This window comes from Mastigoproctus giganteus, chromosome 9, assembly GCF_048544385.1.
Source record: "Mastigoproctus giganteus isolate SK-2022 chromosome 9, ASM4854438v1, whole genome shotgun sequence".
Classification (NCBI taxonomy): domain Eukaryota; kingdom Metazoa; phylum Arthropoda; class Arachnida; order Uropygi; family Thelyphonidae; genus Mastigoproctus; species Mastigoproctus giganteus.
Window position 1 is genome coordinate 202,102,819 of NC_143583.1, and position 26,148 is coordinate 202,128,966.

Below are 26,148 nucleotides of genomic sequence, written 5' to 3' on the forward strand. Positions count from 1 at the left end.
ATGATACTCTCCAGCAATTAAAACGAAAAAATCGAAAATCATTTCGTTTTAATTGCTGGAGAGTATCATACATTTTTTAACTTTATCATACGGAAGTGTACTATGTATTATATTGAGGTAAACTTCTCTTATTATTTTACAAATCTTAATAATTAACATGAAATCAAGGAATTGGGAAGTTGTGGAAGTTGACAGCTTAAATAAATTCAAGGCAGAACTAGACAAACATTTGGTGTGAATGAATGGGTGAAATAGGAAGTGTTTTTTTTTTTTTTTTTTTTTTTTGATGAGTTTATATAAGCTTGCTTTCTTGCATCATCATCATCAGCCATTTTCAATCCACTGCAGGATGAAGGCCTCTCCGGCAGCTTTTCAGTTCCTTCTGATTTGTTCAATGGCCATCCATTTCCTACCCACAAACTCATGAATTTCATTTCTCCATCTCTGTCGTCTTCCAGGTTTTCTTCTAGCTCCTCTTGGGTACCATTCTGTTATTCTCTTAGTCCATCTGTCATCATGTCTTTGAGCTATGTGTCCTGCCCAAGACCATTTTAGTTTTGATAAGAATGTCCTTTACTTGAGTTTGCTGCCTAATCGCAGAACAGTACGGACGGTGGATTTTTGGCTGCTGTAAAGGGATAAGTATTTTTTTAATTTTTAACGTATTCTTCGTTATTTAACATAGTATGTTGTGTTTTACAGAGATATTAAATAGATTTAGTGGCGTTCGTTATCTTCTTATTTTGAATTTAACCAGCGATTTTTGGAAGTTACAACTCCCGGTGTTGGCGCCAATATTGTTGAACTAGCCGCCATATTGTAGTCGATAAGAAATAGCTTAACATATATATATCTCAAACTGATAGCGTAAGGTATAAAGTTAAACTAGATAGCGTAATACGAAGCACTGTATTAGGAATCTGTTAGCTTATTATAGTATTATCAATTAATCAAAAATATAATTAATGTTATTAAATTTCATTGTTAATTAAATTGTATTTAAATGGAAATCATGACCAGGACTAGAGTTGCAAAGCAAAGATCACAGACTAGCAAGAGTGCTATGGCTCAGGGGAGAAACGAAGGGGGTGATTCTACAATGCATCACAGTCTCAAAAAATATGCGAAATGTGAAATGTTTGCCAACCTTTCTAAAACAGGACATGATCTTGCCAAGGAGGATGCCTTTGTGTGTGTGTGTGTGTGCAAGGTGTCTGCTAGGTGCCAACTCACCATTCTGATGGGTATCTATGAGAGCTTGAGGTGTAGGGTAAATGCCCTCAAAGAAATTAATATGAGGGGCCCATCAGGCTCTCAGCTGCCCAATTCAATGACAGAGCTCACTCCTGTGCATCAGGCAACACAGAGGCAATCTCCAAGGCAGAATGCGTTGGTCCCAAAGGAACTAGTTATTGTTGGTAACTCTATTGTCAGGGAGACTTTTAGGGAATATACTATGTAAGAAGGATAGGTGGAACAGGACCAGGGTATGTCTGCCAGGGGCAAAAGTTGATGACGTTGTAGAACAGATATCATCTTTTCAGGGCACAAAAGGTGATATTGTTGTACTGTTGGAACTAATGACATTAAGAGTAAGAGAACTGTAGATTTACTCAACAAGTACAGGTCAATGTTGAAAAAAAGTTGCGAGTTAGAGTTGAATGTGAAAGTGTCTACAATTCTGCCCAGACACAATAGGAGAGAGTATATGATGAGAGCCTTGTCAATCAATTCGGTCCTGGAGAGATTGTGCAAGGCTCAAAGGATAGAATTTTTTTCAGCCCGGTCTGTGCTTGTTGACAGGAGAGACTGCTTCTATAGGGATAGGATACACTTAAATAGAAAGGGTGCAAGAATATTTGCCGATGCTATCGAGGCAGTGTTAAGTGGGTCGGAAAAATGCTAGCATGGGGGGGATACACAGACTAAAAGGTTAACAGTGGCTGCAGGCAGAGGCAAAAGTGATTCTTGCACTGCTTCTATTAGAATGGGCAGCAGACTGGAAAGCAAGGTAATGGAGATTTCCAGGACAGCTGGGAGTCATAGTAGAACAAGTAAATACATGGGCTGTGTTAGGGTGGCCAGGAGCAGGAACAGGTGCATGTATACTTGCATGTACATTTGTATGTACATGTAAATTTGATGAGCTTGAAGTGCTAGTCAAGACATCAAAGACAGATATTGTTGGGATATCAGAGAAGTAGTGTCAGACAGATATAGTCAGTGCAGAGTTGGAATTTCAGGAGTTGTATAGAAAGGATAGACAGGAAGGGAGGAGAGGTTAAGAAACACTTTAAAATCTAAGGAAGTGCATTCAATTGATGTTGGTGGACAATGCAGTGTTGAGTCTGTTTGGTGTGAAATAAGCACTCGGAAAGGAAAAATGAGAGTAGGTGTGTGCTATAGGCCTAATGAATCTTGTGAGTATAATGAGCCATTTTGCAGAGAAATAAAGTGGGCCAGTAAATCAGAATGTCTTATAATGGGAGATTTTAACTTTCCAGATATTGACTGGAACTTGTGGGTTGGTCAACTCACACACTAGCAAGACTTTTTGGTGGATTTATTGGATGAATGTTTTCTATAGCAACATGTTCGAGAGACAACCAGAGGGAGTAATACTCTTGATCTGATTATCAGTAGTGATTCTTCATGCATTAAGAATCTGCAGATAGGCGACAGTGATCACAATGTATTGATGTGTGAATTAATTAAAGATGTAACTACCATCAAGGCTAAAGGGAAGTGCTTTTGCTTTCGTAAAGGTGACTACAATGGGATCAACTGATGATGTTACCAACAGTGAATTCTAAATGGGAAACCTTCAGGGACTTAATTTTGGAGGCTACTAGGCTTTTCATTCCAACTAAGAAATACTGTTGAAGGTTTAGGCTGGGGTTCAAGCCCGTGCCCACCAAATATGGAGGATGTGGAAAGGTCAGGGAATGACCACCTCATATCCCCGGAGCAATATGGCTTTAGTTGCTAATGCTCCTAAAAACTAAATAACAAACAAACATCAAGGTTTAAGCCTAAATGGATGTCAGATGTATTAATGAGGCTAGTGATAGAGAAGAAGAATGTATGGGATGCATATAAAGTATCAGGTGATACAGAAGCCTATGGCAGGTATGAACTAGTCTGTAATCAAGTCACAAAGGAGGTTAGGCATGCGACGGCAGATTATGAGAAATCTTTGGCAGAGGATGCAAAGAAAAACAGCAAGGAGTTCTTTACTTATGTAAACTCTAGAAGGAAAGGGATGAATCAGATTGGACCACTTAACATAGATGGGTTGACTATTGATGACCATGCTGAGGTAGCTGATAAACTGAATGCGTATTTTTCCACTACATTCACACATGAGGAGTTATTCAATGAGGGGAGTGCCAGACATTTATCAAACGCTAACAGGGAGCTAAGTGATTTTGTAATAACTGAGAACAAAGTGGAGGAGAAATTCGCAATAAGGCCTCTAAGGTTGGGATTATTCATACCACAAATTTAAATATATACACCAACCATTTATAACTGATTTAATAATAAAATAAAATAAAATGATACAAAAGACTGTAAAATAATATTTACAAAAAATATGATTATTTACAAAAAACTAATTTACAACAAAAATAAAATAAGTAAATAAGTTAAAGTGCATTAAAATGTAAATTTAAAATCGATAAAAACACTATTAAAGCTTTCAGAGGTGTCTACTTCCTTCCTCAGCAATAATGAATATTTAAGCGACACATCCTTAAGTACCAGGTTCAGGAAGGAGGAAGGAGGTAGACACCTCCGAAAGCTTTAAGTGTTTTTATCGATTTTAAATTTATATTTTAATGCATTTTAACTTATTTACTTATTTTATTTTATTTTATTTTTGTTGTAAATTAGTTTTTTGTAAATATTATTTTACAGTCTTTTGTATCGTTTTGTTTTATTTTATTTTATTATTAAATCAGTTATAAACGGTTGGTGTATATGTTTAAATTTGTGGAGGAGAAATTGTTGAAGTTAAACATAAGGAAGGCACCTGGGGTGGAAGGGATCTATCCAGTTATATTAAAGGAGGCAGCAAAGTAAGTAAGGCAAACCTTTATCCATAATTATGAGAGCTTTCTTGGCCTCGGGGGAGATCCCCATGGACTGGAGGTGTGCAAATGTATCACCAATTCACAAAGGAGGTTCAAAAGGTGACACAAGTAACTACAGGTCTGTTAGTTTAACTTGTGTTCCAGGGAAAATGATGGAATCACTGGTTAAAGAAGCATTGCAGGATCATCTAGACAAGACTGCAGTAATAGTTAAGACACAGCATGGGTTTGTCAAAGGGAGGTCTTGTCTGACCAATTTGATCGCTTACTGTGATGTGGTCACAAAGAAACTGAATGCCAAAAATAATTTTGATATCGTATACTTGGATTTCAGGAAAGCTTTTGATACTGTTGTACAAATTGGAGAGGTATGGCATCAAGGGTAAGCTGCTACAATGGATAAAGGGATGGTTGAGTGGGAGACAACAGAGAGTGGTAATCAATGGACACTGCTCTTTGTGGACAAATGTTATTAGTGGAGTTCCCCAGGGTTCGGTGTTGGGCCCATTGTCGTTTTGTGTATTTATCAATGATATCAATGAAGGTATATCAGGTTTAATGTCCAAGTTTGCAGATGATACAAAGGTTGGTAGGGTTGTTAACAACAGTAATGACAGTATGCTACTCCAGCTGGATCTAGATAAGTTGGGAAAATGGGCTGAGAAGTGGCAACTGGAGTTTAAAATTGACAAATGCAAAGTACTGCATATGGGTATAGTGGACATAGTGTTACTGTTATGCGGTTCCCGTAGTTTCCCACAAATCCGCATTAAGTGGGAAACTACGGGAACCGCATAACAGAGCCTCCCAGCATCCGTCCACTGGCACGAGGAGCCGGACCACGGAGTAAAAGACATCTGGCGGGTCATCCACACTCCTGCAGGAGCGAGAGAGTGGGGAAGGCCGAGAAAAGACAGGTCAGATAGTGGGGGATGACAGAGCATAGGCATCCCCCCAGGCAAAAAGGAGCATGAAGAGTGCTAGGTGCAGTTGTGGGAGTCCTGGAGAAGGACTGTGGGTAGGAAGAAGAGAACAAGTAAAGTTCAAATTAAAGAGTCCAGGATCGTCACAAAGGAGAATTACGGAGCGACATCGGCAGGGCTAGCCTCAATTTTCAATTTCATGACTGGAAGTTTCTGGTGTTGGGTATCAGTTTCTGTGTGGAGGAGGTTATCCAGGAGTAGTGTTCGGGAGTTGCAGGTGATGCCAGGGACAACGAAAGACCTTGTTGGCATAAGCGGTTAGTGCACGGAAAGCATCATTAGATTCCAGTAACTTGGTTTCTGGCCAAAGTGATGTAGCGTGGAGGTCTAGGAGTAGTTGGATTCTTAGGTCTAAGTATATGTTGCATGAGTGCATCACGTGATCCCAGTCTTCAGGTTCTCAGCAGGTACAGAGGGCATTCTCGACTAGGCCGAACTCTAGAAGGCATCTCTTGAAAGACCCGTGGCCAGTTAATAGGAAGGAAGCATAGACTTTTGGGAAGAACCAAGCGGAACGTTGTTTGTTGATGTAGGTTACCTCGGGGAGGAAAAGTTTAGTAGTTGCACCAGTTGTGGAGTTATTCCATTGGCACACCCAGGGTCCTTAGCTGGATATCATCATTCTTCTCTTTCTTGGTAATTCCCTTCTACTTCTAGTAGTAGTAGTAGTAGTAGTAGTGGCACATGATGCAAGAAAGCAAGTGTAGGAGCTTATGCAGCATCAGCCAAAAAAAAAAAAAAAAAAAAATCACACCATTCCCTCCAAATGCCTGTCCAGTTCCTCCTTAAATTTATTTAACCTATCAACTTCCACAACGACAGATGGAAGTTTGTTCCAGCAATTAACCACCCACTGGCTAAAGGCAAATTTCCGCACATCTATTCTACATCTGTCCTTTCTTAATTTGAACTTATGTCCCCGTAGGTTGGTAATCTGAACAAGTGGAAGGATCCCATCAGAATTCAGCGTGCTCAACCCATTCAAGGCCTTATAGACCTCAATCAGATCACCGCGCAGGTGCCTAGTCTCCAGCCACTGCAATTTGCAGAACTTAAGCCTCTCTTGGTAAGAGAATCCCTTCATTCCCCTCACCAATCGTGTTGCTCTTCTCTGTACACGCTCAAGCAAATCTACATCCTTCCTAAAATGAGGCCTCCAGACCTGTACGCAGTACTCAAGGCGTGGCCTGACCATTGCCTTATACAGAGGGACAATCACCTCCTTTTCCCTGCTAGCAAAATTCCTATATATCATTGACAAAACCCCATGACCCGCCCTAGCAGCCTATCTGCACTGCTCAGAAAACTTCATATCTGACTGCACAATTACTCCCAGGTCTTTTTCATTTTCTACCACCTTAAGTGTAGTACCACACAGTTGGTACGTTTCTCTGGGGTTACTTCTACAGTAATATGCAGTACTTTGCATTTGTCAAGGTAACTTCAGTTGCCACTTCTTAGCCCATCTGCCCAAATTATCTAGATCCTGTTGCAGTAGCACACTGCCATTACTGTCATTAACAACCCTGCCAACCTTTGTGTCATCTGCAAACTTCGACATTAAGCCTGATATACCTTCATCAATATCATTGATAAATACACAAAACAACAGTGGACCCAACACCGAACCCTGTGGGACTCCACTAATAACATTAGTCCATGAAGAGCAGCACCCATTGATTACCACCCTCTGTCTTCTCCCACTTAACCATCCTTTTATTCCAAGCACAACCTTACTTTCTGCATTAGTAAGCTCTATTAGTTTGGTGGTATAATAGTGTTCTTATTACAAAGACAGAATGTGATTATGTCTTACAGAAATAACCATATTTTGTATTTGTAATAAACATCTGTGTGATATATTTTACACGTATAAGCTAATTTTAAACACATTTTTAATTCAGGATGAACAATTAAGAAAAGATGTTAAAAGTATAATTGATGCAGCCGACCTGAACGAAATTTCTATGAAGTACGTCATACAAAGGGTAAGTGCTGAATTTAAATATTTTCAATGTATTCATGAGGTTTTTTTTCTTGATTTTGTGATACAAATACTCTTTATTTATAACTTAGAATGTGCATGGTTTGTTTAATGAGTGCAGTTTATTCTCTTGTATAATTTGATGCAGTGGTGCTGACATGATTAGCTTCCCAATTCTATTTTTCGTTTGGTGGTGGTGGAGGGGGGCTGCTAAAAACTCTACCTAGGGTGCTCTTTTAAAAATATTTTAACTGCTTATTTTTTGCCTCTGGAGGTAAAGTCCTGTTGTCCACTCTTGGTTTTGCTTCTGTGGTGTCATTTATGCTACGTAAATGTGTGGCACTTCTGTCAGAGTTTATTTGCATATTATTTTTCTGCATATGCTCATCTTACATTTCTCTACCTTTATAAGTTTGATCGTTCTCTAGGCAGCATAGTTCCACAGAATATTGTTCCCACCTCTAGGGTAGTGTCCCCAAAATATCTCTCAAACTTCTAGACTATTCAGAGATGTGCAGTCAGGTTAATTAATGAGCTGCTTCATACAAAATTTCTCCACTCTGTCTTCTAGCCAATCTGTTTCTGCTGCTTGCCTTTTGTATAGATACTTCCAATGGCACTGTTCTTCTGAAGTGGCATCTTAATTCCATCACTCTCTTCCCAACAAGTCCAAACACGTCATAACCAGTCAGCCTCAAAGAATTTTATGTCCGCCTGTCCAATTACCTCTAGTTCTTTTTCATACTCCACTATCTTGAGTTTGGCACCACTAAAAATTTATTAATCTTATTAAACTTCATTGTCAATTAAATTGTACTTTTTAACTAAATACATATAACGACTTAGATTTTACAAACGTAATTTGATAGTATATACGGAAGTCATATAATGTAACTCGGAGATAATACTCGATACTGAAATATATATATATATATATATATATATATATATATATATATATATATATATATATATATATAATGTTATAACTGCCTTGAGATATACACTGAGTGATTACTGAATTATAACCACCCCGCATGAAAACTGAATGCGACCCGTTGATATGTGAGGTACGAGAGAGCGGAGTTAGTCGACCTACGTTTGCCAGCGTTTCCACTCTGCCAAAATGTTAGGACATTTTGACTAACAGAAAACTTTAGTCTGGCAAAGGCAGATTATTCTCATAATCTGCCTTTGCCAGCCTAACCTTTTCTGTGGTATTATTACAGATCAATTTGTGGCTGTTATAGATTTCAGTACTTTTTATTGCCTTGTAACTTTTCCATTCCGTCATTTTCTGCTCAAGTAATCTGGCAACTTTCTTATTCGTTTCTTATTCCACGAGGAAGATTCCAAGGTGGATACCTTGGAATCTTCCTCGTGGAATATTTTTTTAATAGTATATTGGCATTCAAGACTACTGTGATTAATGTTTTAAAGGTATACCATAATTCAATTGTATTCGCTCTGTAGCGCCTTAAGCCGTCGTAATTTCCTTTTCTGAAATTATAACCAATTCCTTTGCCTTTAACTACTGCTACCTGTCTTCATTGTCCACCGTAGATCTCCGTGATCAGTTTCTGCTACTGTTTCCCGTATGTCAGAAAACAGTAACAGCGCTATTGTGTGTCATTTGTTCATGAGGTCTAGAATATTATTTTCCCTAGTACTTTCCCGACATATTTTTCAGTGGTAGAAGACAGAGAATGGTAATCATTAATAATTAATGGCCACTGCTCTTCGAGGAATAATGTTATTAGTGGAGTTCCCAAGAGTTGAGTGCTGGATCCATTTTTGTTTTTCACATTTATTAATGATATTGATGGGCTGAGAGGTGGCAAATGAAATTTAACATTGACAAATGTAAAGTACTACATATGGGAAACATCAACCCCAGAGCAACGTATCAACTCTGTGGTACTACACTGACAGTGGTAGAGAATGAAAGGGACCTGGGGGTGGTTGTGCAGGCAGATATGAAGTTTTCTGAGCAGTGCAGACGGGCTGCAAGAGTAGTTCATGGTGTATTGTCGATGATATATAGGAATTTTTCTAGCAGGTATAAGGAGGTGATTATTCCCTTGTATAAGGAAATGGTCAGATCACACCTAGAGTACTGTAACAGGTCTGGAGGCCTCATTTCAAGAAGGATGTAGAGATGCTGGAACGAGTACAGAGAAGGGCAACAAGATTAGTGAATGGAACAAAGGGGTGCTCTTATAAAGAAAGCCTTAAAGTTTGAAAATTAGTATGTCTGGAGACTAGGCACCGGCGAGGTGATCTGATAGAGGTGTATAAAGCCTTAAATGGTTTGAGCATGCTCAATGCTGATGGGATTCTTCCTCTTGCTGAGAATAATCACCTGAGAGGGCATAAATTGAAATTGAGAAAAGACAGATGTAGGATAGACGTGAGAAAATTTGCCTTTAAGCCAGCGGGTGGTTGGTTGGTGGAATAGACTTCCATCCCTTGTCGTGGAAGTTGATAGCCTAAATAAGTTTAAGGCTCAGCTGGACAGGTATTTCGAACGAACAGAGGGGTGAAGTGGAAGTGGTTATTTTTTATTTATTTATTTATTTTTTTTTTTTTTTTGGCTGATGCTGCATAAGCTTGCTTTCTTGCATCAAATGCCTCTACTAATGCTAATGCTAATTATTCTGGGATTACTGCTACCCAAATGCAGTGGCCCAGATGTCATCAAATTTGATTCAGTGTTGGTTTTTTGCAAGTATTTGGTCTGCAACTCAAATTTTCATCTTGCTCCCTTTTTCTCATGGGGTCAGACCCCATGAAGAAGCTCTTCCTCCCCATGGCCTGGGCCAGGCAGCTGGCGGTTTTCCCCAGCTGCCCAGCCCAGAAGTGTTTTATGCCTTGGACAAAGAAACCTGAATAAGCACTAGCAGGCAGGTATTCTCGAAGATCCATAATTTAAGAGCAAAAAAGGTAGTCAAGGCAGCTGTAGCAGTTGAAGATAAAGCCAAAGATGACAAGGAATCCAGGAAGAAGAGACCGTGTAAGGTAGCTGGAAAGCCTTCTGAAGTAGGGTTGCCAGTGAAGACTTGACAGGGCCTTCTTCCATTTGGAAAACTTTCACAATAAGTAATGTGCATAAGGATGTGCCTTCTCAGGAGACAGAGTTGTCTTCTGAGGGGTTGGAGGATGAAAGTCCTCCAGAAGAATATGAGACTGTGACTGTTCCGATCTCTATAAAATCTACTGATATGGAACAAAGAACTGGAGCTTTGACTAAGTTGATTAATACTTGGTTATAACAGAGTTATAGCAGATGTTTTGTCAAAATGAGACGAAATGGAGACTGTAGTGATGCAACTGGAACTTGAGAACCAGAAGTTAACTGCAAAGTCAGAATCCCAAAAACTATCTGAAGGTTTGGAAAACATTTGCTGATGTGGTTCATAAGGTGCCTCAATAGCCATTTGAGAAGTTCAAGACCCTGATCGTCAAGACTGTCAGATAGATATAATTCTACTCAAAAGATGGAGGCAGAGTTGCTGAAATCTATTTGTCCTGTTCTAGAGAATGTGAAAGTCCTCTCAGTTATAACTATTAGAGATTAAAGTATACTGGTGGAAACACCAACAGAAGAGGATCTCAATAAAATATCTCTTTGTGCAAAATTTGCTGAACTAGACATGGGGGTTAATCGGCCTCCAAAGTTCAAGCCCAAAGTTGTGGTCTCTGAGATCAATTGCTGAGATTTGATGGACCAGTTGTGGACCTGTAACCTGAAGGACTCTGGACTTACACAAGATCAGTTCCATTCCACGGTTCAGATAGTAACAAGGAACAAGGTGAGGAATAGCTGGTGATACAACTTCTTGATGCAATGTCCTGGTGAGATCACAAAGATTTTTATGTCCCATATGAAGATATATAAACTGGTGTTCTCGCAGGATTTAGGATCTCTTGGTCCCCATTGTGTTATCGATGCATGGCTTATGGTCGTGTTGCACGACACTGTAAGAGAGAGATGCCTTCTCTGCACATTGCGGGGGCCAAGGTTTCTCTTTTAAAGAGTGCACAAAGTCTAATGATCCTCCTGGGAGTGCGAACTGCTGGGGGTGAAAGCTCCCCTTAGACCATCCTACAGTAGGCAAAACGTATCTGGACTTCAAGAGAGAGCTCTAGATGTAATTCGAAGGAAGACAGATTATGAATGGATATCATGAAGAGGGTGAGGTGACTCAGTGGCTTACCATGGCAGAGGCCTGGGTGACTAGTTATGTCCTTTGGATTAGATGTTGTACTGATGTAATGACTGGGGGTTGTCACTTTGGTTGATCAATTATTTGATCAGGTTTGTCTTGATTGTGAGGCAGGGGCTCCCGGTCCCTGCCTCCTGCCTGTGTTGGTGATCCATCTATTGAGACTTAATGGGTTGTGACATGTGATAGACCATGTTGACAACTTATTAAATGAGATCTTAGATGGTAATAACCTACCTGTGGATGGTAACTTGTGTTTCGGGGGGGGTGCCCATCTCCACGGCAGGGCAAGGCGAAAGGTTGCTCTCATTGTTAATCTCTTCTGTTTTCTGTGTTTAAGTTGTGGGTCTCTGTTTTAGTTTTTTATAAAACTACAAATTGAAAGGTTTTGTAATTGACAAGCATATGAGTCCTAGTCACATATGTGCATCAGCACGGGCGGCTTAAGTGAAAATACTGAAATGCAGTACTTTGAATTTATCGTGTCAAACCTCATTTGCCATTTTCCATCTTAATTTGTCTAGATCCTCTTTAAGTACTATTTACTGATTATCATTAATCACTCTACCCACCTTTGTATCATTGGCAAACTTTGGCATCAAATTTGAAATGCCTACATCAGTGGCGTCTCTGTAGCCAGGTGGGCAGGAGCAGCAGTGCGTAGCACATGCTTCTTGATTAGACTGGGGTTCAAGCCTGCGCCCACCAAATACGGAGGATGCGGAAAGGTCAGGGAATGACCACCGCATATCCCTGGAGCAATATGGCCTTAGTTGCTAATGCTCCTAAAAAACAAATAACAAATAACCTACATCACTATATCATTAATAAATATTAAAAGGAGTAAGGGGTCCCAACACTGACTCCTGTGGAAACCCACTTATCACATTAGTCTATGAAGAGCAGCAGTGGCCATTTATAACCATTCTTTGTGCCTACCATTTAACCATCCCTTTATTCATAGTAGAAGCTTTCCCCTAATGCCATATTGCTCCGATTATATAATAATTGTAAATGCAGTACAGTATCAAAGGCTTTATTGAAATCTGGGTATATGTTGTTCAGAATTATTCTTTGTATCCAATTACTTTGTAACAACCTCATAGTAGCTGAGCAAATTGCAGAGGTATGATCTAACTTTGACAAATACATGCTGTGATTGCTTTCTGGCCCACTGCTATCAAGGTGATCTTGCATTACACCTTTAACACATTCACTGTTCCATAACACAAATATGCAGCATCAGGTGTGCAGCATTTGGTCTTTGAGGCTGTTGCAGACATTCTCTCAGATATGCCAAGCTATGCTTGCTACCTGGGAGTCTAAAACACTGATGGAACTGATATTTGGGTGACATTCAAGTCAAGTGGACTCAATTTCAGCAAATCTCTGGTGACAGCCAAATCTTCTGCTTGCACCTTCATGATGATAGGACTGTTAGTAACCCTGAAATAGGGCACTTAGCATGCTGTAAGTGACTGCCCAGGTGCAAACCAATATAAGTAGGGATTGAGGTGTGGTGCCCATCTTGATCCCTGTAATGCTGCCCCTCTATGTTACTGGACAATACTAGATGATAGACGACTCTCATCAACCAGTGCAATACCACCACTTTGCTTATTGGAGGCTTGAAATGGTGGAACCTATGTTTAGTCTCCAGAGCAAAGTTCTGGTAAACCCTTCCCGATCTCTTCCATCATGCTTTATAATTGATGTCTTTTGAGATTATGATGGACATTGTGGTGAGATCAAATCTTGCATTTTGAGGATATAGCTCTAAAACAGTGTTTGCAGGCTGGCCATTAGTTAATACACCAGACCGAAGTTATTGGTATCTGATCCGGAAGCCTCCTAGAGAGGTTTGCGGTCAGATAGTGACTGCAGGGAGTCCGAGTAGTGTGTATGCGAGGGACATTGTCAAGGCCACATTATGTCAAGGAGCTGGGTATATTCTTACTATGTGTGCACCGCATACAAAAATTTCATTACTTCATACAGCATTTTCTCCCACACCTTTTCTTATTACTGAATGCACCATGAATTGTCAAACAAATAGAGAAAATTTATCTGCGAAAAGATCTAAACTTCCCAAACACTTCTTTGTTCATTTCACAAATATACGTGGTCTCAGTCAATCTCAATGACGTCCATTTACACTTACAGTCTGCCAAATTCCATGTAGTTTTTCTGACAGAATCCCAGTTATTGGTTGATTCAACCACTGCTCATCTCAGTTGTCCGAATTATTTGCTGTATGATTACTTTCACTTCAGAGGTGTACTTGTGCATATATCAAATTATTAAGAGACTTAATAATTTGAAATCTTTTCTTTTTGATCTTCTCTGGCTTAAAATCCCTCTACCACATTCTGTCAAATTCATCCATTGCCTTTACATTTTCCCAACTCCTCTAATTGCTTGCACTCTTTCACTTCCTCTCTTTGAAATTTGACTTTCTCTGGTGCAAATTTCCTAAGAGTGAGGTAATTTTCCTTGTTAATTTTAGCAAGAGATCCTGTTGAGATTCTGAGGCTTTTTCAATTATGAATAACCTCACACAGATTATTCATTTACCTACCAGAATACGAGACAATCCTAACCACGCAGCCAATATACTTGATATTTTTCTCACAAACAACCCTTCTATGTACACGGCCAAGGTGAGTGTTGTTCTGGACACCTCAAATCACAACTTGGTGATGGTCTCTTCTCCAATGTAGCCTTTCTTTCATGGCCATTCTCACTGTGTGTTCTTTGGCATTACAAGAATGAAAAAGGGGGGTGATCCGCGATATTTCTCTTCCTTGGTCGGATTCCTGTTTCAACTCTTCTGCTGATCAATTTTTGCTCTGATTGTATCAGTGAAATTATTCTTTTAAGGATGGAATCTTTTATTCCACACTCCACCTTAAAATTTCATCCTTCATCTAAACATTGGTTTTCCAATAAATGTTCTAAGTCTGTTCAAGAGAATGTTGTATATCGTAATTGGCTTGTATCCAAATCTCCAGGTTCATTTTCTGCCTACACTAAAGCTCAAAGCAATTGTAAAGCAGTTATTAATCAACCAAAACTAGTTTTGTACAGGCTAAGAGTTGAGTAGAATACTTGCTTGTTCAAATGGTAGCTGGGCATTCTGGTCTCTTGCCAAAGCTATTGGCTGTAACTTTTGCCCACCTCTGCCCTGCTAGCATCCTATTTTTCTTCCAATTTGTGTATTGATTATCTTGATAAATCATCTTCCACCATTCCCGGTACACTCCATTCAGTGCTACCAGTGGTCTTCTGTCAAAAGGATGTTAGAACGATTTTGATCACTGTTGATGCTAAGAAAGCGCCAAGTCCGAATGGTATTTCTCCACTTGTTCTGAAAACCTGTGCTCCTGAACTTGCTCCTGTTCTGTGTCTTCGTTTTTCTTGTTCCAAATGTGTTTTTCCTTCTGTTTGGAAATTTGCTCATATTCAGCCAGTTCCTAAAATAGGTGAAAAATCCCACCCATAAAATCAGTGGCGTAGCCAGGGTAGGATCAGCATGTAAAATGTATCCCCTGACATCAAAATCTGGTATTGTGGTGCTTTTTAGCATTAGGCAATTGGCACCTTTTTTTGTGAATGTACCTGCCGACAAAAAATCTTGGCTTACACTACTGCATGAAATTATTTTCCCATTGCACTTACTTCTACTCTTTCTAAAGTAATGGAGAGATCAATTAACTGCCAAATCTTAAACTATCTAGAAACCTTCCATCTGATCAATGATCATCAGTATGGATTTCGCCAGTGTTGATCCTCTGGTGATGTTCTGGATTATGTTACCCATCTATGAACAAATTCAATGGAAAAGTTTGGTGAAACTTAAGCAGTTGCTCTCAACATTTCAAAGGCTTTTGATCAGGTTTAGTATAAAGGTTTCTGAATAAGCTTCAATCTTATGATTGCCAACTGCTTTTTAATTTGGAATCCAATTTTCTCTCTGACCGCCCACTGTACAATAGTACATAGCTCTCTCTCTCTCTCTCTCTCTCTCTCTCTCTCTCTCTCTCTCTCTCTCTCTCTCTCTCTCTCTCTCTCACAGGGTAATTCAGAAATTTTTTTTGGCTGGTGCAGCATAAGCCTCAAGCTTTCTTGCACCATATAGCTAATAATAATAATAAAGAATTGATCTGCTGTTTTCTGTACCTTTGCATCATGTATTCTCTTATACCCAGTCCTTCCTTAAATCCAAATTGTGCTTCGTCCATCAACTCCTCACAATTCCTGAATATCCAATTCTGAATTAATTATTTTTAGGAACATTCGTAGCTCATTAGTCTGAAGTCTCCACAAGTCCTGGTGTTTAGATTTTTGGGAAGAGTGATCAAGATCAGTGTCAGCCAGTCCCGAAGGATGTTGCCAATCTCGTTAATTCTCTTAAATAATTCAACAAGAATATCAGCATTTTTCTAGTCGAGCAACTTGACTGCTTTCACTGGGATTTCATCAAGTTTTTGGCTTTTCCCTTCTCGCTGATTTAATCACCCTCTCCACCTTGGATCTTGGATGGATGGTCCCGTCACTCCATTGTTGTTGTCATCTAACCTAGGTTCACCATTGTCAAAGCGGTCTTTTATTTATTTAGTCTGCATGTTCAGTTTTTTCAATTCTTCCATAATAATCTCACCTTCGTCGTTTCGGATTGAAGTTGGGTGTTTCCTTTTATTAATTCCTGAAATATCCTTAATATTTTTGTGAAGATTGAAATCATCATTCTTTTATTTTTCTGTATTTTTCGGTGATCATCCAGATCCAAACAAACCCCAAAATATACCCATTTAACTTTGATAGTGGTGGCACAGAATCTGACAGGTGTCTTGAAATTATTTCTAACATCTAAACGTAGTCAACGTTTACCGCAATAGATCCTGAATTTTCTTTTTCTTACAGTTTTTATGGAGTAATTAAATGCAAGTACATGTTAGGCACCATGCCACTATTTATATAACCCTGTTTTTTTTTTTTTTTTTCATTTGCATGAATAAGTATCTGACTTTGCTATGAAGTTTTGAATTCCATGTTTGTTTAACATTCAAGATTAATTGCCTTTCCACTTCTACAAGTTAAGTAAACATCTTTGGTCACACAAGAGTATTTTTGAAATTCTCTTCAGGAAGCAAGATACATAATATCACATTTCACACACTGTGAAACATGCCAAATTTGAAAAAATTTTAAGATTTAAATAATATCCAGTATTTGTACATATAATAAGAAGAAATGTTCACATATTTAGAATTTTTCTCACTTAATTCTTTTAAACTTAAAAATGTATCAGAAAAATAATAAATTCAAGTCTATAATTTTTTACTGATAATTTTATTTTAATTTTCAGAATAAATAATATTTTTTGCTGATTGTTTGAAATTGATAAGTGATAAAAATAATAAAAAAACACTACATGTTATAAAAATTAATTTTAAAGTATTGTAATCTTTTAAGAAAAGCCAAAATATTGGTATAGTCTATGGACAATTCAAAAACACTCAAAATTTTTTTCCAGAAATCAAAAAATAAAATCTGCACCACCACCACTGTTAGGTTAATTGCTAAATATGGAGATGTCACTATTTGGTCATTAGTTCGCACCATAGCTGATGTTTGCACAGCTGGCTTTTGCAGAATGAGAATTAGCTCCATCAGCAAACTGAACCATTTTGATTTGTTTTGTTAACCACATGGCAAATTTATGTTCGCAAGTTATATATCAAACACTGGCAAGTGACTAAATTTTGCAGACAAAACAGTTCCCATGGAAATTAAAAACTACTCACAATATACATCTTTCAAGGTTTTTTTTTTTTTTTTTAAACAACCCTACATAAAGGAACAAAAATCAAAAGCTAGATATTCTCTTTTGCCATTGGTAAGCATAAATTGTCATGGTGTCAACCTCATTATATAGCTTGGCAATCATGACCAACTTTTGCACAGAAAAAAAAGTTCTGACAAATTATAAATTCTCATTTAACTTGGAAATTTTCTAAATAGCCTAAGAATACACACATAAAGGAAAAAGTAAAAACTTGGTATCCTATTGCAGTTGTTAAAATTTTGAAAGCATACACTTTTTTGATTTGTTATATTGTACTGTACTGTTATTGTATTGTATTGCATTGTACTGTACGGAAACACAGCCATAACATATGCAGAAGGAAAATGTGCTCCAGCAGATAACATTCACTTTGTTTTGATAATTTACACATTAATGGAATGTGTAAATATATACAGGGTGTCTCAAAAATATTGGTACAAACATTTAGGGGAGGTAGGTAACATCTAAAAGAATGTGAATCGCATAGGAACCCATAACCAGAAACGTCACAGGAAAGTAGTAGCAGAGGCACAAGAAGCAGAAATGACACAAGACAGTAATTAGTGGCAAACATTTATTTGACATAATATTAACAGTGGAGTAAGAGAAATGCATTTCATGATGTTACAACAGATGCTCGAAGCTTCCACCATGAGACGCAATGCATGCGTGACACCAACACAGCATGGATTGGCGGACACGGTCGAACACACCTGGAGTTTCTTTGACAGTAGCAGCAGTGCAGACAAGTCTTGCCACGAGATCCATTTCCGTCTCTACAGGCAATTCATACACGATAGATTTGAGGGGCCCCCCCCACAAAAAGAAATCAAGGCTCGTAAATCAGGTGAGCGTGGGGGCCAGGCAATGGGTCCACCAAGACCAATCCATCGATGCCCAAAACGCCTGTTCAAATGGTCACGAACACACCTTCCATAATGGGCAGGCGCCCCATCATGTTGAAACCAAATGTTGTGTCTCACATTTGCTGGAACTTCGTCAAGTAACCCTGGTAGAACTTGTTCAAGAAAGATCCAATATTTAGCGGAGTTCATGCTGGATGGTAACAGGTATGGACTGACTAAGCAGTCACCTACCATACCTGCCCATACATTTGTTGCGAAGCGATGTTGTGCCGCATGGGGGTGCACACCGTGTGGGCCCTCTGCTAATCCATACACTAGGTGCATGTCTGCCAGTTCACAATTCGTATATCGATGCATGCTCTTTGTACAGCGACTACTTCTTGAATGAGTAAACCAGAAATTTTCCCTCTTGGGAACTGATGAACAGCGCCATGTACCGACTTACGGTGATGTTTCCGATTATGGGTTCCTATGCGATTCACATTTCTTTAGATGTTACCTACCTCCCCTAAATGTTTGTACCAATATTTTTGAGACACCCTGTATAAGAAATAAAAGCGTCAAAAATTGAATAAGTATAGCAGTCAGTAAAGTTACATGAAAAAATTATTTTTGGTCAACTATGATATGATGAAAATATTGGTGTAGCAGTAAAAGTGTCTCTGTCTGGGAGAGCACATAATTGTAAATGAGGTTTGTGAAGCATCTTGCTGTATCACATTTTCCAATTTTTTTTCTTTAAGTGCATATAAATTAATGAAATTACTTCCTTTCCTCCCTAGATTTTTCACACATATTGCTCATTTGATTTGAACTATAGAAAAGAATTTATTAAATCTACAGTGAGACTGGTAAGTGTTGATTCTATATAGATCTAATTAATTTTTCATAATATATATGAAAACAACTTATAAAGCATAATTTTCTGATATAACATCTTCATCTAAGGATGAAGGAGATACTGAATTGAATAGATTTCCGAACTTTATCAAATAAATTGATAATTAGTTTTCATAATATCGTTATTGTTAAATATTTACATAAAATATATCAGGAGACATTGATAAATATACAAAACAACAATGGGCCCAACACCGAACCCTGAGGGACACCACTAAATAATATTAGTCCGTGTAGAGCAGTATCCATTGATTACCACTCTGTCTTTTCCAACTCAACCATCTTTTTATCCATTGTAGCAACTTGCCCTTAATGCCATACTGCTCCAATTTACACAGTAGTCTTCCATATGCAACAGTATCAAAAGCATTAGCATTAGTAGCTTTCTTGCATCATCTGCCTCTACTAATGATAAGTAGCATTAGCATTAGTAGAAGCACATGATGCAAGAAAGCAAGCTTATATAGCATCAACCAAAAAAAAAAAAAAAAAAAAAAATCTTCCTATTTCACTGATCCCTTCTTTCCAAATGTTTGGCTAGTTCTGCCATGAATTTATATAAGCTATCAACTACCACAACAACAGATGTAAGTTTGATCCAGCAATCAACTACCAACTGGCTAAAGGCAAACTTTCGCACATCTGTTGTTTGTTATTTGGTTTTTAGGAGCATTAGCAACTAAGGCCATATTGCTCCGGGATATGCGGTGGTTATTCCCTGACCTTTCCGCATCCTCCGTATTTGGTGGTGACAGGCTCGAACCCAGGTCTAATCAAGAAGCGTGTGCTACGCACTGCTGCTCCTTCCCACCTGGCTACGGAGGCGCCTCCAATCCGCACATCTATTCTACAACTGTCTTACCTCAGTTTGAATCTATGCCCCCTCAGGTTTGTAATCTGAGCAAGAGGAAAAATCCCATCAGCATTGAGCCTGCTCAAATCCGTTCAAGACCTTATACACCTCAATCAGATCATCCCCCACAGGTACCTAGTCTCCATAAGCTGCAATTTGCAGAACTTAAGCTTTTCTTCATAAGAGCACTCCTTTGTTTCCTTCACCAGTCTTTCTTTGCCCTTCTCTGTACCCATTCTAGCAACTCTACATCCTTCTTAAAACAAGGCTTCCAGACCTGTACACAGTACTCAAGGTGTAACCTGACCATTACAAAGCGATAATCACCTCCTTATCCGTGCTCACCAAATTCCTGTATATCATTGGCAAGACCCCATGACTTACTCTGGCAGCCTGTCTGCACTGCTCAGAAAACTTCATATCTGACTGCACAATAACCCCCAGGTCTCATTCATTCTCCACTGCCCTGAGTGTAACACTACCCAGTTGTTACATTTCTCTGGGGTTACTGCTACCCATATACAGTACGTTGCATTTGTCAATGTTAAACTTCAGTTGCCACTTCTCAGCCCATCTTCCCAAATTTTCCAGATACTGTTGCAGCAGCATACTGTCATTACTGTTATTAACAACACTGCCATCCTTTGTATCATCTGCAAACTTTGACATTAAGCTTGATATTCCTTCATCAATATCATTGATAAATATACAAAACAACAATCAACAATGGGCCCTACACCGAACCCTGAGGGACATCACTGATAACATTAGTCCATGTAGAGCAGTATCCATTGATTACCACTCTCTGTCTTATCCCTCTCAACTATCTTTTTATCCATTGTAGCAACTTACGCTTAATGCCGTACTGCTCCAATTTGTACAGTAGTCTTCCATGTGCAACGGTATCAAAAGCTTTCCTAAAATCCAAGTATATGATACCAAAATTATTTTTTGCATCCAGTTCCTTTGTGACTACATCACATTATCCAATCAAATTGGTTGGGCAAGACGTCCCCTTGACAAACCCATGCTGTGTCTGAATTATTACTGCTGTCTTGTCTAGATGATCTTGCAATGATTCTTTAACCACTGACTCCATTATTTTCCTTCGAACAGAAGTCAAGCTAACAGGTCTGTAATTACTCATGTCACCTTTGTGAATTGGAGATACAATTGCACATCTCCAGTCCGTGAGGACTCCCCCCCCCCCGAGTCCAAGTATGCTCTCATAATTATGGCTAAGGATTTCTTTACTTCCTTTGCCATCTCCTTTAATATAACTGGATAGATCCCATCTACCCCTGGTGCCTTTCTTATGTTTAACTTCAACAATTTCTTCTCCACTTTGCTCTCAGTTATTACAAAATCATTTAACTCCCCTTTAGTTTGATAAACATCTGGCCCTCTCCTCCTTGAATAACTCCTGTGTGAATGTAGGTGGAAAATACTCATTTAGTTCAGCAGCTATCTGAAAATGATCATGTACAGTCAAACCATTGATATCAAGTGGACCAATCTGATTCATCCCCTTCCTTTTAGAATTTATATCAGTAAAAAAGTCTTTGTTGTTTTTCTTTGCACCCTTTGAGATTTTTCATAATCTACCTTCTTGTCTAACCTCCTTTGTGACTTGATTACAGACTAGCTTATATCAACCATAGGCTTCTGTGTCGCCTGACAATTTATGTGCATCCCATGCATTTTTATTCTCTGCCATAAGTCTCATTAGTTCATCTGACATCCATTTGGGCCTAAACCTAGAGCAATATTTCTTAGTTAGAACAAAAAGCCTAGTAGCTTCCAAAATTACTTTTTTGAATGCTTCCCATTTAGAATTTGCTGTTGGTAACTTCATCAGTTGGTTCCACTGCATAGAACCTAAAAAATCTTAGAGACTCTGTAGTCACTTTTACGAAAGCAAAAACCCTTCCCTTTACCCCTGATGGTAGTTACAACTTTAAGTAAATCCTACATCAGTACACTGTGATCAGTGCCTCCTAGTTGTTCCTTTATCTTTAAATTCTTAATGCATGAATAATCACTGCTGATAATCAGATCAAGGGTGTTGCTCCCTCTTGTCTTTCTAACATGCTGCTGTAGAAAATAATCATCCAATAAAACCACAAAACCTTGCTAGTGTGTGAGCGACCAATCCACAAGTTCCAGCCTATATTTGGGAAGTTAAAATCCCCCATTATAAAGCATTCTGATTTACTGGCCCACTTTATTTCTCTGTATAATTGTTCATTGTACTCATCAGAATCATTAGGCCTATAACAAACTCCTACCCTCATTATTGCTTTCCCAGTGCTTATGCACCAAACTGACTCAACATTGCACTGTCCATCTATGTCAACTGAATGCACTTCCTTTGATTTTGTGTTTCTTAACTAACAGCATAACCCCACTTCCTTTCCTATCTTGTCAATCCTTTCTGTACACATTATACTCTCTAAATTCCAATTCTGCATCCCTTATATCCTTGTGACACCACATCTCTGTTATCCCAACAGTATCTGCCTTGGATGTCTTACCTTCAAATTCATCAAATTTATTTACTATACTCCTAGAATTGGTGTTCATGCAAATATACATGCACCTGTTCTTACTCTTAGTTACTCTTAACACAGCCCGTGTATTTACTTGTTTCGTGACTCCCAGCAATTCCTGAAATCCCCAGCAACTTGCTTTCTGGGCTTCTGCTCATTCCATTAGAAGCAGTGCAAGAATCATTGCCACCTCTGCCTGCAGCTACTATTAATCTATTAGTCTGTGAATTCTCCCAAGCTAGCAGTGTTCCGACTCACCTAACATTGCTTCGACAGCATCAGCAAATATTCTTGCATCCTTTCTATTTAAGCGTATCCCATCCCTATATAAGCAGCCACTCCTGTTAACAAGCACAGACCACACTGAGAAAAATTCTACCCCATGATCCCTGCACAATCTCTCCAAGGCATAATTGATTGACAAGGCTCTCATCATATACTGCCTCCTATCATGTCTGGGCAGGATTGCAGACACTTTCAAATTTAACCCTAACTCACAACCTTTTTTCAGCATTGACCTGTACTTGCTAAGTAAATTCACAGATCTCCTACACTTAATGTCATTAGTGCCAATGTGTACATTTCATACCCAAAAGAGCAGTAGAGCATGGTATGGAAAATATGCAAAGCAGTCCTCCTTGTGAGGGGGGCATAAATTCAGTTGAAGAAAGACAGTTTCAGAATAGATATGTGGAAATTTTCTTTATCCAGCAAAGTGGTTGATTGCTAGAACAAACTTCCATCTGTCATTGTGGAAGTTGATAGCTTAAACAAATTGAAGGAAGAACTGGACAAACTTTTGAAGTGAATGGATGGGTGAAAAGAGAAGAATTTATTATTTTTTTTAGCTGATGCTGTATTATAAGCTTGCTTTCTTGCATCATATGCCACTATTAATGCTATGCTGTAAAGAGGTGTGGGCAACCTCCGGCCCATGGGCTAACTGTGGTCCACATGCATAAACCAGCCCATGGTCATTTTTAATATATATATATATATTTTTTTTTTTTATTTATTTATTTATTTTATTTATTTTTTTTTTTGAATTAATGGAATTTCTAATGTAATAGTAAATACTCTGTGCATTTCTATGACAAATATCAATCCAGATATTGATTCACTGATAAAAATAAACAATATGAAATCTCCCATTAAATATTATAAAAATTAAAAATTGTGACTTTTGTTACTGGAATTGTATTTTGTTACTATAATTGTATTTTTGTAATTTTATCTTCATTTGTATTTTTTATTAGTAAAATTAATAGCATAAAAATATTTGACAATTTTTTCATTATACACAATTTTAATAATCCTAAAAAATTGTGAAAGCTAAAAAAAAAAAAAATTTGCCACACACGTACCTCACAGACATTTTATTTGGCCTGCCATTTATAAAGGTTGTCCACCCCTATTGTAATATATAAATTGTTAAATAATAAAATTTAGAAGTAAAAGGGAAATTCCAAAATACTTTAAGAACCTAAAATGATATTTAGAAGCTACGGAAGAGATGCTGAAAATCTAAGTGACAGTGAAAAAAATCGCAGATTATGAACAGTATAAAAAAAAGTTTATATGTGACGTGACCACTATCAGTGGAATTTACATTAATTTTTTTAATACTGAATATAATCGTTAACCATATTTAGCAATTGCATGATCTTGTATCATGGTCCATTCAAAACATATGTGCCTCTGCACTCTTGTGCCTGACATCTCATCTAAAAAGCATGGGAACCCAAGGCAGTGTGAAATAAAGTCAAAGGTATATAGACATCACCTTGAAAGGAATAATACAAAATAAAAAAATAATAAAAATGCCTAAAAATAATACTAACCCAATGCTGTGAAAAATTAAGAAAGTAGTATGAGCCATTCCCAACTGACATGCTTCCTAATTAGATATTTATATACAGCTAAATAAAAATTAATTAATTAATGTTTGAGGGCATAATGTTCAATATGTATTTGCCTGCCAGACCTAGAAGTAATATTAAGAAAAGAAGTTTAAAAAAAAGTTAATGATGATAAAGATCTAAACATATTAAAATAATCTCTAAAAATCTGCAGATAATGTTAGTTAAAAGTGATTGAAAGTGAATTAGATATAGTGGTATTAATGTAACTGGGGGATGATTTGTTAGTTAGAAATAGAAGGCCGAATAGATAGGGAGAAGAGTTTTGCAGCTATTAATATTAATACCTAATAATTAATTGGGTGGCTTATTGTGGATAACTTCATTGGAGAACTTGGTCATAATTATGCTGGCCAAAAAAAATAAAATAAAATAATAATAATAATTTTTTTGTACTTCTGAAGCAAAAGTTGTTGATTCCGAAGGAAATTTATCCACTGATTCCAAAAATACCAAACTTATGTCTCTGTGAAGTCTCTATTGAAAGATATATTGAAATTTTTGTAACTTAATTATTCATTTTAAAATACTTCAGTCAAACTTATAATGTACTTCATATATTCTGTTTCCTGTTTCCTTAGAAATGTTTGACACTTGGATACTTTTTCTCAGTCCTTTTTTTTTTTTTTTTTTTCCCCTTTTAAGAGACCAGCAGTAATCTCCCATCATAGATATGTTTCCCTTGTTCATCACTTATCTCTCAAATTTTGAGGGGTAAAAAATGAGTTGGGAATTAAGAAATGAATTTACAAAGATATTTTGCAGCCGCTATCTTTTTACACTGCAATAAAGTTGATACCAGAGATTTATAATTATCTTCTTTCCTCCTCACAAGAAATCCATTTGCAACTGCTTTAAATGATTGCCAAGCTGCTAGTTCAGAATCCTGCAACTTTGTTTAAAATACCTCATCCTTGAGGAGTTTTTTTTATTTGAGGCCCAGTGAAAATTCCTTCTTTCAATTTTGCATCTGTCAAATTGGAAACATTTTTTAAACTTAATTTTGAAGCATGATAAATATATGCCATTCATTAAGATTGCATCCAGTGCCCAGTTAATTCAGAAGACCACTAATATCTTTACAGAAACACATACAATCATCCATAGTGAAATATTTTAAGAACACTTTGTGACGTTTTTGATATACTCTAATTTTAGTTCCTGCTTCAAGTAACTTCCACTGTTGTAACCTAGATTCAAGGAGTTCTATTTGCCCTTTAGAGGGCAAATAGAACTTCTTGATTAATTATGGGCGAAGTCATTAATCTCTTCTTGCTAAATTGAGTACAACATGTTATTTTCTGGTTGGTAGTCCAAATATTTAGAAGTGGATGGCCCAGCAATATGTGTGACACACACACACACACACACACACGGATCCTCTCTGTATTCATCACTGCCTCCTTTATTCCATGCTTTAGGGGGGGGGTGACTAATCAGTAGGTCTTCATTGTATGGAATAGGCCTTATTGACATATTAGGATATTTGATGTTGTTCTTACTTTTTCTTACATTTCCCTGATATTTTTGCCATACAGAAATAGCAACTGTCAGTGTGGTTGCCTAGTTCTTGCCACACCATAGGAACAGCAAAGGGTATACTTATTTTCCCAGGTAGTCACATCCACAGATATATGATGGGAGCAATACAGTACGTATGTGTTGTGCCCAAGTTTTGTTCTGCTCACTAATTGGGCAACCAAAGAACATGTACCTTTATTAATGCTGTACCTTTTTTCTCTGAGTTTTTGTTGTAAACTATCCATACACAGCTCAGCTGCCCAACTCAATGCCAGAGCTCACTCTTGTGCATCAGACAACACAGCGGCAATCATCAAGGCAGAATGCACTGATTGCACAGGAGCTAGTTATTGTCGGTGACTCAATTGTCAGGGAAATAGGAAATGTATTGTACAAAAAGGATAG

The 26,148-nt window shown here is 37.9% G+C and overlaps 1 protein-coding gene across 1 annotated transcript in view; it reads left to right on the forward strand.

The window, feature by feature from the left end:
- LOC150081033 (uncharacterized) overlaps window positions 1-7,218 on the forward strand; it is a 278,288-nt gene extending 271,070 nt beyond the window's left edge. Inside the window, exons 20-21 of the mRNA XM_090380894.1 lie at window positions 6,982-7,065; window positions 7,210-7,218. Of these exons, the coding sequence (XP_090237020.1) occupies window positions 6,982-7,065; window positions 7,210-7,218 (93 nt within the window). The remainder of the gene's footprint in view (window positions 1-6,981; window positions 7,066-7,209) is intronic.
- The last annotated feature ends 18,930 nt before the right edge of the window (window positions 7,219-26,148 follow it).